Source organism: Bubalus kerabau, chromosome 21 (genome assembly GCF_029407905.1).
Source record: "Bubalus kerabau isolate K-KA32 ecotype Philippines breed swamp buffalo chromosome 21, PCC_UOA_SB_1v2, whole genome shotgun sequence".
NCBI lineage: Eukaryota > Metazoa > Chordata > Mammalia > Artiodactyla > Bovidae > Bubalus > Bubalus kerabau.
This window is the reverse complement of record NC_073644.1, coordinates 46,458,349-46,478,686: the sequence shown is the minus strand read 5'-3', so window position 1 is coordinate 46,478,686 and position 20,338 is coordinate 46,458,349. Positions and strand designations below refer to the sequence as shown.

Here is a 20,338-nt window from a genome sequence, read left to right as displayed (position 1 = left end):
TATGAGAATCTTAGCTCATCTTGCTTTCCCTTTTCTTGCTGTCTTCCCTCAGTTATCACTAGAAACTGCAGATCTCTATTTCTATTTCTAAAGAGTAGCTAGGGGAGGAGCTCTGTCCTTGTACTTGTTCTGCATTTTAGCTGCTTCCTCCCACAGCCCTGCACACACATACAAGGGCAGCAAGGGCAGAACTAGAGGCATCAGACATATGTTTGTTTTCTGTAAATCTAGCATGAGCAGACCATCCATCAGCTCACCTGGCAGTCAGTGACCCCTCACCTTCACTTGGAGGGCCCAGGCAGAGGCCAAGAGAGCAGGACTTCATTCTGTTCCAAACAGTGGAGCGTGTAAGTCTACCTGACACTCACAAAGGGCTCCGGAGAGATCGAAGGAAAGAATGGAGTCTCATGATGGACGAGTAAATAATACAGAGGTAAACATCACTAAACTGGGTGGAAATCAACTGAAAATGATTTCGAGGAATTGCATGTAGGAAACAGTCTTTCTCAGTATAAATCCACTGCAGTTTACCTGGTGTCCATTAAATCTCAACCATACTTAGCCCACAGAAGAAGGTCAAGTCGTCTGAGGAGACAAAGACAGAAGTATAAACATGAACAAATGATTAAAAAAAAAAAAAAAGATTCTGAGGGCCCGAACGAACCACAAGCTGAATGTGAAACAATTCAGTTATTTAGCTGTCATTTATAATATTTGAATGAAACTTAAGCCATCCAAAAAGATCCACCCCAAATGGAAAAGGAGCAAGAGAAGCGTGATGAAGGGCAGCTCTGCTGGGAACTAAGCACCCCCATTCGGACAGGTTACACGGACAGGACAAGGATGAACTCAGTGCCAGGAGGGAGGCCTCTGCCCCGCGTGTCTTGGCAGTGTCATAGGCACGCTTCATTGTGCCATCTGCACCATCAAACTGTCTCAGTGTCTGGTCTGTAAAATGGAGACAATTCCTACCTCATGTGATCTGTGGTGGGTTGGCCACACAATACCACCTCCATACAAACAGCTCCTCCGGGATCTGGCTGCCCCTCACTGTTCCAGGACCTGCAAACTTCACTCCTTGCTCTAGGGGTACAGATTCAAAATCACCAAAGACAGGAAGGAAAATATTCTGCAGGCAACCTCTGCTTCTAGCCTTGTGCAATACTTTCCTTGGGCCAAATGAAAAACATCTGCTCTCTCACCTTGAAGGGAAGCGGGGAGAAGAAAAAGAAAAATGTGGGAAGAAAAAGATGTAAATGGTCACCTCAAAGACTGTCCATCCAGACACACTTAGGTGTATGGTTTCTGTACATCAGTTATCAAAAGGATGCAACTCCTGCCAATGGTAAAGTTCAGTCTCGTCTGTCTGTTGAGACCAGAGCTCTTCACATCTCTGCCTCCTTTGGTGCCCAAGTGGCCCCCACCCACTTCCCCATGCCCAGCAGAGCCCCTCAGGACAGGATGACTCCCCCCAGTTTGGGGCCTGCTCTCTGCTGCAGTGACCAACAGCTGGGTTAAAAGTGGCCACTGCAGCCCCACCCTCGCCCACTGCTTTCCAACACATGGTCAGTCAGCTGTGTACAAACGGTTAGTAAGTTGTGTTCAAAACAGAACCTGGCCCAAAATATCCTCAGTAAATATCAGCTTCCTTCACCTTTTCTCATCCTTGCCCGCAGGGACAGGTTCTCTGGTGACTTTGTACTGGGTCAGCTTAGCCACAGGGGGCGGGGTCTGTGCTCCCTGGAATTCCCTTCCTCGGGTTCCAGGTGTTGAAATAACTTTCTGGCCCCAAGATACAGCTGCTCGTGGGGTTCCCATCAGCACACCGAAACGTAGATGACTCTCATGTCCTGTCAGCACTCGTTTGACCAGAAACGCAGGGCATCCAGCCAGCAGTCCTCAGACCACAGCCAGCTCTGGGCCTTCTCACTCTATAAGCAGGCTACCTGGGCCCAGGCCCTCGCATGCTTCCTCTCTGTCTCATCTTCATCTCTGTCTCATCTTCGTTCTCTACTCTTTATCCTGAGAAAGCTTCTTGCCTTCTGCCCCACTTTGCAGTTTGAAAGGTCCACTTCATAAGACATGTTTATCACCTGAATTGTTTTCTTTAGTCTTTCTCAGATGCAAGTTAGAAATGCCAGAGAGAGAGTTGTGGGTGACGTGGAAGGAGGCGTGCTTAACGCCTCTGCTTAAGTGGCGGGACTTCCCGAGGATGTGGGGTCCAGGTACAGAGCAGCTTCATACCCCTGACCTGCTCTCCCCTCATCCTATCCCCTTGTCTTGGGTCGGGGGTGCATGCACAACCCCATGGAGAAGGATGCCAGCATCTTCTGCCGGTCACCTGGGTCGTTTAGGCTGAAGGGACAAAAGATAAACAGGGTTTGTTTGCTCTGTGGGCCCAGGGGGCCTGTGAGTACCAGTCTGCCCCCCACCCACCCCTTCACATCCAGTCATACTGCCTGGACCCACATCAGTGCCATTCAGTACGCTGCTCACTACTGCCTGTAGTAAATCTCAACTCCATATCCCTTTCTAAGGTTCTGCTTTTGTGATCCAACTCTGATGACAGAGCCATAGGCCAGGGTATCTCCGCCCCCCAGCCAGAGATCAACTGTTTGTGGACAACAATACCCTCCCAATCTAGCTTCTTTGTTAGGAAAGCTGTTCCCCCAAAACAATCAAACTGCCTGAAAAGGTCCTTTACAAAAGAAGATACGAAATAGCCAACAAATACATGAAAAGGTACTCGTTCATTATTGTTGTTCAGTCTCAGTAGTGTCTGACTCTGTGACTCCATGGACTGTAGCACACCAAGATTCCCTGTTCTTCACTATCTTCCAGAGCTCAGATTCATGTCCATTGAGTCAGTGATGCCATCCAACCATCTCATCCTCTGTCACCACCTTCTCCTGCCTTCAATCTTTCCCAGCATCAGGGTCTTTTTCAATGAGTCACCTCTTCCCATCAGGTGCCCAAAGTATTGGAGCTTCAGCTTTAGCATCAGTCCTTCCAATGAATATTCACGATTGATTTCCTTTAGGTTTGATTGGTTTGATCTCCTTGCTGTCCAAGGAACTTTCAACCATCTTCTCCAGCACCACAATTCAAAAGCATCAATTATTTGGTGCTCAGCCTTCTTTATGGTCCAACTCTCACATCGTACATGACTACTGGAAAAACCATAGCTTTGACCATACAGACCTTTGGTGGCAAAGTGATGTCTTTGCTCCTTAGGGAAATGTATATTAAAGCCATAATGAAAGGTTTTAAATGACTGCAAAGTTTAATCCAAGGAGAGAAATTAATGGGAAACAAGTTTAACTAAGCTAAGCCCTCCTTCTGACCTCTCAGGCATCAGTAAACTGCTTGGAAAGATTCTTGAGCTAACTTCCCTGTGTTCTGGTCATCACTGAGTGTGAGCAGCTGCCCTTATGAGGCCTCAGTCCTGTGAGCACCCAGGACAGAGTGAATGGTAGGCTGAGGCTGACATTTCAGTGGCTGATGACATATTATTTATAGGATATCCAAGTTATCAGTGGGAAACCAAAGTAGAAGTTGGGAATTCTGGTGAAAGTCTCTGATGTACAAGAGGAAGAAATAGGTCAATTATGTTAAAATAATTCTGTGTGGGCTGCCAGCTACTGACCACAGAAACACCCCTACCAGAAGTTACATGGTAATACTAATTTCATCCTTAAAAGCAAACCTCAGTCTCACATATATGTAGTGTGTCAAACCACACAACCAGCATGTTTGGGGGCCCAAAGCAGGTCCTCCTGCCATGCCATGGCTAAATGTCAGCTGCTCACAGTGGCCGCCCATGCTAGCTTCTCTAACGCAGGGGCATCACTTTCTCCTCACACACACACGTAGCATCATGTTATTAGATGAAAAAGCAGTTAAAACCAATAAAATAACTGAATTGCTGCTGAAGCCACCTATGTACACTTAGTCTTGATCATCTCCCAAGCCTGGCCTGCAGGAACATTCTTCTAAAGACAGAGCAGAGCAAAAGGCAGGCAGGGCCTCTCTTGCAAGACGACTGATGTGTAAACAGAGAATTGTCTCCGCACACGAGAACATTCCTCCCCATCCAGGTTTTTATATCTATGCTGCATATAAACATATTCTGAGACCATATACCTATTTATACCGCTTTGTGTGTTTCTAAACTTTATATAAATGCTATTATATGGTACATTTGACCTTTTCACTCATTACACAGTCAAAATTTATTCAAGTTGACACGTAGTTTTAGTTCATTTAACTGGTAATAGTGTTGCACTATGTTACTAGATCTCCTTCTCTTCTTGAGGACATGTAGAGTTCCCATCTTCCCCACTCTTACTCCATTGCAACATGACCATCCTTGTTACATCTCTGTACAGAGGTGTAAGACTTTTTCTCAGTGTTTAGATGCTCAGTACACACACTTAGAATGGGACTGCTGGATCTTAAGGTTTGTTCATCTTCAATTTTAGGTTGCTTCTTTTCTAAGCAGAAACTCGATGGAATTGGATTTTTAGTGGCTGTCTGTGTGCCCTGCTACTGGCAACCTCACCTGCTCTTTAGACAATCTTTCATCATGCCTGCTTGCTGGAGACCTTCCCCTCCCACCCCACTCACCAAAGGGGTGACACTTACTCCCACAGGGCTTACGTGTGAGTTGAAGGATGTGGACACAACTGGACGTCCAGTCCACAGAAGGGGCATGTCTGCTGGCCCCCCATCTGTGTCCAAGCCTATTTCTTTCTCTGCCACTGAGAACATGTGGCAAAATCCCCTCACGCTGAGCATGGGGCTTCAAGTCCTGCTGCTGGCAGATGAGAATGCTGGTTGATGGATTATAGGGAAATGGAGAAAAGAAAGAAAGAAAGTGAAGTTGCTCAGTCATGTCCGACTCTTTGCGACCCCATGGACTATAGCCCACTAGGCTCCTCTGTCCATGGGATTTTCCAGGCAAGAATACTGGAGTGGGTTTCCATTTCCTTCTCCAGGGGATCTTCCTGACCCAGGGATCGAACCCAGGTCTCCTGTGTTGCAGGCAGATGCTTTACCAACTGAGCCACCAGGGAAGCCCATCTGCATGCTGAAGGGGTCATCATTTCTCATTTTGCAGAGGGAAAAACTGGCCCAGAGCGAAAAAATTTCAACAGAAACAGTGCAGCTAAGACCATCCTGGAACCCAAGTATCCTGACAGGGAAAATCAAGGCATTGTCAGAGGTGAAAGGGATTTGGAGATTAATCCACCTCCCTCACTTTTTACAGATGACAGAGGAAGTGTGAAAGTGTTAATCAGTCGTGTACGACTCTTTGTGACCCCATGGACTGTAGTCCACCAGGCTCCTCTGTCCATGGGATTCTCTAGACAAGAATACTGAAGTGGGTTGCCATTCCTTCCTCCAGGGAATCTTCCTGACCCAGGGATTGAAGCCAGGTCTGCTGCATTGCAGGCAAATTCTTTACCATCTGAGCCACCAGGGAAGCCCATAGATGACAGACTGGAGCTCAAATAGAGAAAGATCATTGATCTAACATTTTTTAATTTTACAGAAAAGATGAGTGTAATTGACTGACTGGCCAGCTCCCCACACAGGGTCTGCACTCACTCAAGTGTGGTCATGGTGACAATGGTATACCAGAAGGCTGCAAGGATGCTAGTAAAGTTGGTCTTGTTTGTGCCCTTCTTGGCATAAAACCTAACAGTGGCAAAGATGATGATGGCCATGGTAAGGGAAGAGGATAAAGCGCAACTCAGAGGCACAGTTCTTGAGTGTGTAGTCCAGAATCCACAAGCCCTGTGAGTGCCTGGAGAACTTGAAGATGTGCAATACCCGAATACCTGCAGGGTGACAAGCGTGCCCGAGACATCCTCGTTCTTGGGCATGAAGAGAGGGAAGGAGGAAATAGGAAACAGAGTAAGGATCAGAGGAGAGAGGAGAACAAATGCAACTGCAACTTTTGCCATTTTTTTTTATTCAGAGACAAATGTTGCCAAGTAAGCAGGAAAAAGGTCTCTTCAGCACTATTAGTAAAGCTTTGCTGTCAAAGTTTTAAAACATGTAAAAGGATAATAAAAACCAAGCAATTACAATGCACTGCCTACCAAATTCTACACAATGTAGCTCAATTTTGCAAAAAGAAGATTGTTGCTTCGGTTATGAGTTTTTTCCCCAAACAAATATCAATACTATAATACTTTTTACATAAAAAGTAATACCTTTTCCCTTTGTATCCATATAAATTGCTTGACTCCATTAGTAGATAGATTTTTGGTTAAAAAAAACACCCTAAAAGTAAAGTACCTTAATGTGTTCTATACAAAGGAACTCAATGATGTGAGGGAATAGTGGAATGAGGCTTTTTTCCCTGTAGAAACCAACATTACTGTATAACAAAGGACCTAAAACACTGTTTTGTGCACATTAGCATGGGCCAGGACTCTGGGGAGCGCTCAGCCAGGATGACCCAGTTGTATGGAGGTTTCCTGCTCGCCGGCTGGCCCCACATGCTCTGCAGCCTCTCCCAACACAGCTCTTAACCTCCAGAGCATCTCACAGTATGATGTTTTCAGGATACTGTATTTGCATCTCTTACATGGTATTAACATACATACATACATGTATATTTATACATACATATAGCTATACAAAATGGTGTTTTCTTTTTTAGACTCCCAAATAAGACTAAAAATAGACTCACAAAGTTTGATTTCTGGGTCATCCCCACAACGTTTAAGCAGTTGCACTCCTACCAGCAAAGTAAGGACATTTCTCATTTCCCTTTTGTCAATTTGATGAGCTTTAATTTAAAAAAGTATCCTTCTATTGCTACAATTTGCATTTCTCACACCAATTTCCAGCAATTCATACTCACCAGTGATGTAGGGATGCATTTTAATTTTCAATCTCATGGGTTAAAAAAACAGTATTTCATTCTTGCTTTCATTTGCATTTTCTCAACCAATTTTCAGATGTCTACTTTGTTGTTGTTCAGTCACTCAGTTGTGTCCAGCTCTTTGCAAGCCCATGGACTACAGCGCATCAAGCTTCCCTGTCCACCATCTCCAGGAGCTTGCTCAAATTCATGTCCATTGAGTCAGTGATGGCATCCAACCATCTAGTTCTCTGTCATCACCTTCTCTTCCTGCCTTCAATCTTTCCCAGCATCTTTTCCAATGAGTCGGCTCTTCCCATCAGGTGGCCATAGTATTGGAGCTTCAGCTTCAGAGTCAGTCCTTCCAATGAATATTCAGGATTGATTTCATTTAGGATTGACTGCCTTGATCTTGCAGCCCCAAGGACTCTCAAAAGTCTTCTCCAACACCACAGTTCAAAAGCATCAATTCTTCAGCATTCAGCCATCTTTATGGTCCAACTCTCACACCTGTACATGACTACTGGAAAAACCATAGCTTTGACTAGACGGACCTTTGTCAGCAAAGTAATGTCTCTGATTTTTAATATGCTAAGTTTGTCATAGCTTTTCTTCCAAGGAGCAAGCGTCTTTTAATTTCATGGCTGCAGATCTGCAGTGATTCTGTAGCCTAAGAAAATAAAGTCTGTCACTGTTTCCATTGTTTTTCCTCACTTATTTGCCATGAAGTGATGGGACCAGATGCTATGATCTTTGTTTTTTAAATGTTGAATTTTAAGCCAGCTTTTTCACTCTCCTCTTTCATCTTCATCAAGAGGCTCTTTAGTTCCTCTTTGCTTTCTGCTGTAAGGGTGGTATCATCTCCATATCTGAGGTTATTGATAATTCTCCTGGAAACCTTGATTCCAGTTTGAGTCATCCAGCCTGGCATTTTACATGATGTACTCTTCATATAAGTTAAATAAGCAGAGTGACAATGTACTCCTTTCCCAATTTGGAACCAGTCCATTGTTCCATGTCCGGTTCTAACTGTTGCTTCTTGACCTGCACACAGGTTTCTGAGGAGGCAGGTAAGGTGGTAGGGTATTTTTGTCTCTTTAAGAATTTTCCACAGTTTGTTGTGATGCACACAGTCAAAGGCTTTAGCATAGTCAATGAAACAGAAGTAGATGGTTTTCTGGAATTCTCTTGCTTTTTCTATGATCCAACGGATGTTGGCAATTTGATCTCTGGTTCCTCTGCCTTTTCTAAATCCAGCTTGAACATCTGGAAGTTCTCAGTTCATGTACTATTGAAGCCTAGCTTGGAGAATTTTGAGCATTACTTTCCTAGCGTGTGAGATGAGTGCAATTGTGCGGTAGTTTGAACATTCTTTGGCCTTGCCCATCTTTGGGACTGGAATGAAAACTGACCTTTTCCAGTCCTGTGGCCACTGCTGAGTTTCCCATATTTGCTGGCATATTGAGTGCAACACTTTCACAGCATCTTCTAGGATACGAAATAGCTCACCTGGAATTCCATCATCTCCACTTTGTTCGTAGTGATGCTTCCCTAAGGCCCACTTGACTTGGACTCCAGGATGTCTGGCTCTAGGTGAGTGGTCACATCATTGTGGTTATCTGGGTCATGAAGATCTTTTTTGTATAGTTCTTTGTATACTTGCCACCTTTTCTTAATATCTTCTGCTTCTGTTATGTCCATACTGTTTCTGTCCTTTATTGTGCCCATCTTTGCATGAAATATTCCCTTGGTATCTCTAATTTTCTTAGAGATCTCTAGTCTTTCCCATTCTATTGTTTTCCTCTATTTCTTTGCATTGTTCACTTAGGAAGGTTTCTTATTTCTCCTTGCTATTTTTTGGAACTCTGCATTCAACAGGTATCTTTCCTTTGCTCCTTTGCCTTTTGCGTCTCTTTTCTTTGCTATTTTACAGCCTCCTCAGACAGCCATTTTGTTTGTCTACTAGCCATCTAAAATTATCATTCTGTGAAATGTTGAAGTTTATGTTCTCTTATCCACATTCCTATTGGATTATCTTCCCCCTCCAATTTATAGGATTTCCAGCATTTGGGGCACTAGAAATATCAAGCGTTGTAGACATATTATCTTTGAATGATACCATCACTTTTGTCTTCTACTAAAACTCTTGGTTGCTAACAGCCTCAATCTATTTGCTTTATTCTGATACCTATGTGTATATATAAATATTTTAAATTATATTTAATAAACTTACACAATACAGAAACATACATTTATGTTCTATATTTTGTGTAAAATATAAAAATAGGCTGTCTTCATGTCCAGATAGAAACAGGCAACCTTCTTAGTGGCTTTAACGTCAACATTAAATAACAAAGGGGAAAGCAAACTCATAGTGGAAACAAGTGACCGACTGCCCAGAAGGCAGTGGGCTCGCTGACCCTTCTCCTCCAAGGCAAGCAGGTGTGATGCAGCCCTACAGGCAAGGCTGATGGGAAACATTCTAACCTCAGCCCTGATGGGATCCCACCCACAAGGGATCCTCCCCAAAAAGCCTCTTCAGGGGCTGTCCTGCTTTCTCCTCCTGGACAACAGACTGTAACACACCTCACAGAAAAGTCAAGGAGGAGCATCTGCTGGGAGGACCTCAAGTGCTCCCACCCATGAGCTTCTCCAGAAGGGAAGTCCATCTAGAACTTTACTAAGATATCATTTAAGAACCTTCTGAGAAAGACAGTCAACAAGCAGCATTTGGCTACCCAATACCTACATTAATAAGTGATACATTCCCTTAAGTTAACTAGCATTGGCAGAAAAAGTGATGTTTAGATCTCTATCTTATTAAAACAATTTCTTTTTAAAAAATTATTTACTTATTTTTGGCTGTGCTAGGTCTTTGTTGCTGCACTCAAGTGGGCTTTGTCCAGCTGCAGTAAGCATGGGCTTCTCTTTGTGGTGACTTGTTACAGAGCACAGGCTCTAGATGTGGGGGCTCAGTGGATGTGGCATATGGGCTTAGTTGCTCCCACAGCATGTGGGATCCTCCCTGACCAAGGATCGAACCCACATCACCTGCGTTAGCAGGCAGATTCTCAACCCCTGGACCACCAGGGAAGTTATGTTAACCTCTTTAAAACATTTATTACAAAAATAGTTGAAAATGGTAGAAAGTTCAGACAGTCCCTTGAAAGGCAGCTCCCCCTCCCCACCTTGGGACAGGGTCGTAAGGAGAGGAGGGGCCTCACAGGTGCCATTGCCCAACAGTAGCGCCCAGGTGGTCCAGGCGGAAAGCGCCGGAGGCAGGTCCATCCTCCTCACCGGAGGCACCTGGAGGAAGCGGGGAGGGGAAGGAGTGACTCCAGGATGTGCCTGCCTGGGTGTCCTCTGCTCCCTGAGTCAGAGCCAGGGTACCTGTCAGACCCACCTAGTGGAGTGGGAAAAGTGTGTGCACAGATATTGTTTTGGCAAAAATGTAAAGAAACAGGCACTGTTCACAGAAGTCTGGTAGGACAGCAGTTGGGAACGTCCCCCCACTGACCGTGCTGCCACACTCTACCCAACATAACAGCTACATAGGTGTAGTAGGAAAAGACTGCAATGGCCAACGTGTCCATCAACAAGAAACTTCCAGTTTGTCCTTTGTCTTTGGACTTTGGTTATGCTTTCTCCAGTGTAGGAGATGTAGGTTTGATCCCTGGGTCAGGAAGATCCCCTGGAATGGCAACCCACTCCAGTATTCTTGCCTGGGAAATCCCATGGGCAGAGGAGCCTAGCAGGCTACATGTAAATATTAGACACAGTTCTTCATATGTTTATTCCTGGGGGATTCCTCATGGATCTTTTCTTCCATTACTGTTTTCTTATATAGAAAGACTACTGATTTTTGTGTGTCAGTTGTATATCCAGTTACATTTCTTCGCTTTATGATTTTTAAAGGAAACTCTCTTGGAATCTGAGGTGGACAACTACATCACTGTCCTGTCTCATCTCCTCCCCCTCCACCTGCCAGGGTCATGCCTCACACAGACGGGGGCTAAAGGTGCCTGCTCCTGACTCAGCCCTTCCAGCACTTCTCCATTAGCATGGCCTGCTTCTGACTGGAGATGCAAGTAATTATTGTATACATTTACCATGGACTCTTGATATGTCTATGGAAAGATAAGATACAGACACTCATCCATTTGTTCAGACCATGAACCCTCCTCTCCCCCTCTCCCCGCCTGCACTTCAGGCACTGAGGCTTCAAAGAACCAGCCTTCAGTACAGGTGCCTGTCAGTCAGATGGGCCACCTCACCCGAGCACCTGGAAGGCAGAAAGAGAAGGTTCCCTGTGGGAGGGGAGGGGCTGGGAGCACCGCCCCTGACCTCCAAGAACAGGCCTGTGGAAGAACAAGTGCGGGAGATCAAGCCTAGCCTCAATGCATGCGGGCCTCTGAGAGTTTAGGAAGCTGCTGCAGAATCAGCCTCCGGGACCCAAAGGACCAGGGTGATGCTGACAGCCGTGGCAGCCCCGGGGTTTGGCATGGCGGGTCTGTGGTGCTGTGAGTCAGCTCAGATGATGGGAGTCCCTGCCCGGATTCAAGGCCTCAGGGAGCAGGTCTCACATGCGGCTGAATCCACAACATGGCCTGTCCCCAGGTCAACTCCTCAAAGTGATTTCGTTGGTCAACCCAAGTGCACGGAGAACTTCCTGAGTGAGGGGCGTGGGGCTGCCTGCTGACCTGCGGGGGCACTGAGGGGAGGCCTGGGCCAGCCCTGCTCAGAATGGGCACACGAGCACCTCCACGTGCCCATGGACATCTTCTGGGGGCAGCACCAGACACACAAGACAGAACGTCTATGAGACACAGCCAGCTCCTCCTCCACCTGCTGTCAGAGCCCTGCTGCTCCGAGTCCACCACTGCTCAAAGGGCTCAGAGCACAGGTGAAAACTCACAGGCTCCCTTGGTCCCAGGCCACTTCCTGGGGATGAAATTAAAAACCTAAAGAAGAAACAAAACCAGGAAGTATCTCTGTTAAGACTGAAGGGAACGTTTTAACCAAGAGGATGGGCAGTTGCTGGACCACCTCTGCTCTCACCTGTGGACAACCCACGTGGCTGGCAGGTAAGACGTCCTGAGCTTGCGCACAGGAAGGAGTGCACTTCCCTGTCTCAGGTGTAAACGTTGGGGTCAGAGCCCTCCCAGTGGCAGCTGTGCACATGTTCCATGATCCTCCTGCTCTGTGAGCAACATCAGCCATGCCCCCCATGCCGCTGCACAACACCTACCAGCAATGGCCACAATTAGTGGAACCAGGGAAGTCACAGCACGGGGGCTCTGTCCCTGCCCCTGGGTCCCAGTGGTACCTGATGGCTGTGCCCTTCTACACCAGGTTCTGAAGTCATCCTGTTCACCTTTAACTTCAATAAATGCTCTCCTAAAATACACCATCAACCTCTCCCAAGTGTCTGCACACATAAGGACACTGCCCCACTCTGGAGAAAGACAGCTTCTTTGGAAGGAAGCTTTCCTTTCTATTCTGGGCAACTAGCTAAAAGACCGGAGAAGGCAATGGCACCCCACTCCAGTACTCTTGCCTGGGAAATCCCATGGACGGAGGAGCCTGGTAGGCTGCGGTCACCCCATGTGACCATGGGGTCACACAGAGTCGGACACAACTGAAGCGACTTAGCAGCAGCAGCAGCTAAAAGACAAAGGAACCAAGAAGGAATTGCTTAAGGCAAACAAAACTTTGTGATGGAGGAGAAAATTCACAGAACAGAAACGCAGGAGCTTGGAAATAATTAGCAGAATAAAGTGATATTCTAATTTCTGTATGACATCATATAAAAAAGACAAGTTCAGTGGAAATTAAGTTTATTTCTGGATATCCAACTAAAACATGTCAAATTTATTCAGAGTATCATCATCAATGCAAAAATAGAACTCTTCTCTGTAAAAGTTAAATACAAGACTGTAGGCTAGATACATGATTATTTTAGTCAGGTATTAGCTTCTTAAAGCAACAAATCTACAGTTATAGACATCCAATTTATCATACAAAATATATACAAATGCATAACTGTAGTGTAGAAAAAATGAAATTACCAAAATGTAACTTAGATCATTTACTTTACACACACTGGATTCTAGCTGATGTTTCCAAGAGCTTCCCCAATGAGTCGGACGGCGACACTCTTGCCTTCATCTGTTTGAACAACGAGCAAAGCTTCAAACTTGCCCACGGACTTGGGCTTGAACTGCACGGGCATGTTGATGTAGTGCTGGGCTCTGCAGAGAAAAAGGGGTGTCAACACGGCATCAGGGCACACAGAGCCCCCCAGTCACACGACGCCTGGTGGAGAGTGAGCCTGGTCAAGGAAACAGGAGCTGCAAGGCTTGGAGCCTGGTGCCGCATCTGCAGGAGCAGGAGGCAGCCAAGCCCAGGAAGGCTCAAGGGCGTACGTGCCAGCGGCCGCCCCATGGCTGCAACCAACTTTACTGGGGCTGGCAGGTTTGCTCCAAAATTCTTAGGAAACCTACCAAGAGTTTCCTTGAAAATTTATGATCGTATTCTACTTGAGGCACGGACAAGTATTATGTTAGCGGGTTTGTTTCTGCTCACAAAACGAGGTTCCAAAAGCTTCAAAAATACATCTTTACTCCTGAGGGGAACAAGATGCAGGCCTTTCCCACAACCCATTTGATGCCACCGACCTTCCGTCTTAATGGTTTTCAAGTGAAACCTCACAGCTTTCAGACTCTCCTCAGAGGGCAGGTCCCTCTGAGCTCAGCCACATGTGTATGGGCTCAGTAGAGGGACCGGACTGCACTTCTGTTTCCAGCATGTTTCCTGACCCAGCGCAGTGGGCTAGAAATTCAGAAAACAGGCCAAGTATTTCAAAGCCCTTTTCCTGGAGCTAACAAAATATACATATTGAAAGTCTGGGTCATTTTTCACCAATGCATTTACCTCATTTTTCCACATAAAAGCAAAGCTGCTTTTAAAGAAACTGGTACCTATTGATGGCACTGACAAATGACAACTTTCTCTTTCACGTTAGCATCTTAATCCTCAGAATAATGTAGTACAATCTGCCAACCTAAGAGGCTTCGTAACTTATAAATTACTAAAACGCATTAAAATATCCAAAAATAAATCTTTAGATGATTCCATTATTAGCAAAGTTCAACATGGAATGCAGAACTCTATATTTAACTGAGAAAGAATTTTGAAAAACATACTATGACAAATATGTATCACCTGCTTTAGATTCACACACTGAATAAACTGGGATGCAACCTAGGAAGAACCAGGGTCCACACAGCTACAGCGCCCAGCAGTGTGGTGACCAAGGGGGCTTTACACCCATACATACATACACACAAACACACACGGGAACATGTAACAGGAAAGCATGCTGACACAATGTGGAGATCCTCAGCTGAGGACAACTTTTGCAGCAGAGGCATGAGAGCCAGTGCCTGATGGTGCAGAGGCAGGGCTGGCGGAGTGCCGGAAACACCTCAGCCCCCACAGCCATGAACCTATAAACATCAGCAATCCGAATCCTTTCTCTGTAACTTAGGAGCGTCCCTCTGGCTGCTTGGCCACAAGGCCAGCTCGCAGAATGTATGTGGGTGTGAGCCCGGCAGACGGAGCATCATCTGCAAAGTCTCAGCACACTAGACTTGAATAAACAGTCAGCAGAGGACGCTCTAGGGGCTAAGTGGGAACACAACAGATTCTTCTTAAAAAGTCATGAGAAAGAGGGGACCACCTAGAGCCCACAGCAGAACCTTGACCAAAACCCCACCCGTCAGTGCCCCTCTTCCATCATCTCCACCATCACCCACCTTCTGTGGGCAACAGGATGTGCCCAGTACACGCCCTCGCCCCAGGCAAACCCCCAGAACCTACTGTCAGCTAACAGCCCCGTGGCAGGACAGCCAGGACAGTGAACCTCCTGGTATGGAGCAGAGCTCCCACTCGAGGAGTGGGGCTTCCTAGCCCCAGGGCAGGCAGCCCCCTGAGAAAAACAAGGTGACCATCAGGGACTGGGAGGGGCTCCCCTGGAGCCTCGCACAGACTGTCCACCTGCCGAGTCCAGCACTGTCACTGCACCAGCCTCTACAGCTCACAAGACCGTCCAGTGGCCTCACCCCTGGGAGGAGTACAAGCCCCTATGCTTACACGGGGAGTAGCCCCACCCCTGTTTGTGAGAGGATTCTCAGGTAGCAAGGCTCTACTTCTCCAAAGTGGAAAGAAGCCATTCTTACGTATGAAGAGGCCAGCTTCCCGCCTTCCTCTATGTAAGATCTAAGCCTATGCACGTGTCACAAGGGAAGAGTTTTCTACGACGTAGAGTTTACTTCACCTGGTTGAACAGATCAGAGTTACTGCTTTGCACTCATGGTTTTCTTATTCATATTTCACCAAGTTTATACTGAGTTGCTAATTATTAAAGTTTTTTTGATGCTGGAATTTGTAACATTACATATTTATCCTAAGTTCAGAATAATGAAATGTATCAGAATAACTTCAGTACCTGCCACCAATAAAGTATAAAATTACCTTATTTAAATCTCTTTTCAAAGTATAAAAAGTTAAAGATATTTTAAAGTAATAACATGTTTAAGAATATAAAGCAAACATAATGTATCTTATGAGGCAATTTGAAATGCTACCTTATGTACACTGTCCAAATTTTGCTTCATTAAAAAATATTTTCTCATGTTTCTAAATTCTCTTAGATGCTGTGACATGACCTAGGCTGCACAGAAAAGCTGCTGCTGCTGCTAAGTCGCTTCAGTCATGTTCGACTCTGTGCGACCCCATAGACGGCAGCCCACCAGGCTCCTCCGTCCCTGGGATTCTCCAGGCAAGAACACTGGAGTGGGTTGCCATTTCCTTCTCCAATGCATGAAAGTGAAAAGTGAAAGTGAAGTCACTCAGTCATGTCCGACTCTTAGCGACCCCATGGACTGCAGCCCACCAGGCTCCTTGGTCCATGGGATTTTCCAGGCAAGAGTACTGGAGTGGGGTGCCATTGCTTTCTCCAGCACAGAAAAGCAGTGAGTATTTAATTTAGGACAGCTAAAAATGTTCTAGCACTGGAATGGCAAGTCATCATGTTCAACTGTATAAAAATGTCTACTTTGAGATGGCAAGAATGAACACATCTTAGATTTTAAAACTGTTTTTTAGACAAATTGAAACTAAGCAAAATGCCATCTCACTGATAAAAAGTTCCATGTTAAGAATGCTTTAAGCATCACCCCCGTCACATCTACAACACTACAGACAGCTGTGTGTGAGGAGGAGGAGGAAGACCTCAGGGACAGGAGGACGGGCAGCCAGGCAACCAGAAGAAGGACGCTACCAGCTGGCCACAGGGTCAGATGAGGAAGCTGACGGTGGCAATGCGAAAATACTTTGACCTGTTCACTGCCAAAACTACATTTGCATTTAGGTCGTGTGGTCTCCTGTAAGGCCTCCCAGCTCCCAGGCAACCACAAACTGCCCGTGGACCTCCCTCAGCCAGCCTTCTCACAGCCTGGCTGGGAACAGAGACTGCTGCATGTGATGCTACTAGTATCAAACAGAAACAGGTCTTTTCTCTGCAAAGGATCAAGACGGAGCTGATTTACAAATTTCAGCTATAATAGTTTAAATTTTTAAAAAGTCTGTGAAAGCAAATTAAGTGAAAAATGTGAAACTATAGTGTATTCAGGAACGAAAGTTGGAAAAGGAACATTCATCTCCAGGTACATTGACTGCATCATCCTTCAGTCATAAAACAGGCAACAGTGACATAAGGCCTTTTCCCTGGTAGCTCAGCTGGTAAAGAATCTGCCTGCAATGCAGGAGACCCAGGTTCAATCCCTGGGTCAGGAAGATTCCCTGGAGAAGGAAACAGCAACCTCCTGCAGTATTCGGAGAAGGCAATGGCACCCCACTCCAGTACTCTTGCCTGGAAAATCCCATGGACAGAGGGGCTTGGAAGGCTGCAGTCCATGGGATCACTGAGGGTCAGACACGACTGAGCGACTTCACTTTCCCTTTTCACTTTCATACATTGGAGAAGGAAATGGCAACCCACTCCAGTGTTCTTGCCTGGAGAATCCCATGGACAGAGGAGCCTGGTGAACTACAGCCCACAGGATCACAGAGAGTCAGACATGACTGAGCGACTAACACACAGACATAAGGCCAAACAATTTAACAAGTTATTGTAAGTCCTGAGTCTTTATCAAAACTGTAGATGAAGTGAATGCAAATATTGTTTCATAAAAAGCTGTTAGCTCTTCAAACAAATTTTTTAAAAATCTGAAGGTGTCTTAACTTTTTAAAAAACAAGTTTATTTTTTTAAAGATAAATGCTCCTTGAAACAAAGATCTGAAGCCCCAGATGCATGCCGGTTTACACAAAAGTGTTCCAAGACTCCTATGCTTCATGCTTAAAGACACAATGTCTGCGAAACACTGATCAAGCTCAGGGACGTAAACCAAGCAGACAACAAACAGGAAGCAGAGTTATTTACTACGGCCATTACGATAAGGTTCAAATTCAGATAACAGCAGTGTTCAGGACTAATCACTCACTCAGGATCAATTTGTCTTCAGTCACTAAAAAGGGCCCCAACTGGGAATTCAAATGACTATCTGTGAACAGCGAACTGCTCCTGCAGGTCAGCCTCAGCTCGGCAGAGCCAGCCTGCTCTAAGCACCCTGGAACCTTACCCGTCTCAGGCCCCAGGGGAGGGACCCACAGACCAATGGGAGAGGAGAGCTCAGGGCAGAGAAGCGGGAAAGTTTGGACTGGGAGTGTTTAAGGCTGCCATCGTCCACGTTCTCGATGAAGAGACTGGCTGGGAAAGCGCTGATAGAACTGTGATACTGTCAACACCTGTGGGTCCTGCTGGGGCTTTTCAGGACCCCCAGGACTGCCTCTCACATATCCTGTAACAAGTCCAGGCTGCCGGCACCTTTACAAATTAGGACACTGAGGCTGAGAGAGGTCTAGGTGTATTCACTGCTGACTCCATGCAACTTGTGCCTTTGGCCTGGGCTCCTAAGAGGTAGGTTTCCGACCACAGAGGATGGGTGAATGGGATCGAGAAGGGGAAGAAAGTATGAGGGGTAGAGGGAATGACTTATCTTCCAACAACAAGAGGAAGTGTAAGCTTCTGAGTCAGTGCTGCTGGGCTAGTAACTCAGTCAGCCCTCGATTGCCTACAAGGGGCCTAGTTTTCACAGAATAGAACATGCTTCTAGGACCGCTTCCTGATGCTAAAGTGAAAGAGCTTATAATAAATAAAGTTTAATTAAAGATTCAAACATGAAGATAAAATTATTTTTTAGTATTAAGTGCAATGCAACCCTAATGTTAAAATTGTAAATATCAGTGACAATCCAGTTTGAAATTTCAGCCTTTACAGGTGTCATATGGAAAAATAAAATTAGCAAGACCCCAAAACAATTAGCAAAATTGATAGTACATACCTATCAATAATTACTTTACATGTAAATGGATTAAATGCTCCAATCAAAAGAGTGGCTCAATGGATACAAACACAAGACCAGCATATATGCTGGCTACAGGAGACTCACTTTAGATCTAAAGACTTACACAGACTGAAAGTGAGATGACTAGAAACAATGTTACACAGAAGTAACCCAAGTGCCCTGAACAGATGAAGATACCTACAGACACAGTGGGATACACCCAGCCATAAAAGAGAATGAAATCTTACCATCTGCAACAACATGAATGGACTGAGAGAATATTATGCTAAACTGAAATAAGTCTGAGAGACAAAACATCAAATGACCTCACTTACATGTGGAATCTAAAAAACAAAACAAATGAATAATCATAACAAAACAGAAAGAGTCATGGAGAAAAAGAACAAACAGGTGGCTGCCAGAGGGGATGGGGGTACAGGAGGAAAGAAATAGGTGAGGAAGGTGAGAAAGCACAAACATCCAGTTCCAAAATAAATGAACGGCAGGTATGAGATGTACAGCTAGGGAACACAGTCAGTAACTATGTAATGTCTTTGTGTTGGTAATGTACCATCCTAGACTTAGTGTGGTGAAATCAGTTTGAAATGTACAGAAATAAAAACAGAAATACAGTAACTAAGAGTGTTGTAGGTCAATTACACTTCCCCCTCAGGAAAAAAAAAAAAAAATGGTAAAAAAAGAAATTAAAAGCAGCCAGAAAAAAAGACACATCAGGCAGAGGAATGAACATAAGGATGACAGTAGACTTGTTAGAAACAATGTAAGCCAGACAGTAGTGCAGCAGGTTTATAAGATGGGAACAGGGGATAATACTGTCAGAATTATGTACTAAGCAAGACTGCCTCTCAGAAATGAAGGCAAGGGACTTCCCTGGCGGTCCAGTGATGAAGACTTCGCCTTTTAACACAGGGGGTGCAGGTTAGATTCCTGGTTAGGAAGTTAAGATCCCACATGCCTTGTAGCCAAAAAGCCAAAACATAAAACAGAAGCAATATTGTAACAAATTCAATAAAGATTTTTAAAAAATGATGGTAAGATAAAAATATTTTCAGACATTAAAAAAAAATAAATGCATAGAAAAGATCAGATTTGTGGTTGGAGAAGGTGGTGGGTGGGACTGATAAAAAGTACATCAAAAGTCAGAAAGCAAAAACTTCCTCTTGTAGGATAAATATGCACGAGGCATGTGATATACAACATGGAAAATATACTGAACATGTTGTGTTATATATATGAAAGTTGTTGAGAGAATAAATCCTAATAGTTCATGTTGCAGGAAAAAAAACATTTTATTCTGTTTAATTTTGTATATATATGAGATGAGAGTGTTCACAAAATTTACTGTGATAATCATTTCATGATGTATGTAAGTCAAATCATTATGCTACACACCTCAAATTTACACAGTGCTGTGTGTCAATTACATCAATAAAACTGGAAGAATATATATAAATACCTTAAAAATGAATAAAAACACTAAAAAAATAAAATAAGCAAGGATGGCAAGAAAATGAGGCCCTGATTAAAGAACAATATAGGATTATTTCAAGAATTACACTGGAAAACAGGATAATAAAAGTTTTTCCAATTAATCTGGGAAGATTTTTGTTCAAATTAGTAAAAACTTAAATCCTTGATTATCAGTGTGATTAAAGTAACACCTGATGCAGAAATTACTCTAAAGTTAATCATAAGACAACAAAGGTTCTAGTTAAGTATATGGCTGTCAAAATACTGGGTAACAGGAGTCACACCCTAAGCCCAAACACTGCGCAAATCTGAGTTGTTACTCGCCACGTAAACCCACAGTCAGACTGTTTCCCCTGCAGGCTCCTCATCCCCTTCACCATGCACTTAGTGCTCTGGGTGTTGGTGATGAAGATGAGGGGCTGTAACTGAGGGAGACATCACAGTCCTAGCCCCCAAGAGCAATCTCAGGATCCTGAACACAAAGAGCTGCACCAGGATGAG

At 44.8% G+C, this 20,338-nt stretch overlaps 1 protein-coding gene across 4 annotated transcripts in view; it reads right to left on the bottom strand.

Annotated features, from left to right (window-relative positions):
* Positions 1-12,697: 12,697 nt before the first annotated feature.
* The window catches only part of CEP192 (centrosomal protein 192), a 74,217-nt gene continuing 66,576 nt past the window's right edge, over positions 12,698-20,338 (bottom strand). For all 4 annotated transcript variants that reach the window (XM_055559087.1, XM_055559089.1, XM_055559090.1 and 1 more), the window contains one exon: positions 12,698-13,128. In XM_055559087.1, coding sequence (XP_055415062.1) covers positions 12,987-13,128 — 142 coding nt within the window. In that variant the 3' untranslated portion in view covers positions 12,698-12,986. The remainder of the gene's footprint in view (positions 13,129-20,338) is intronic.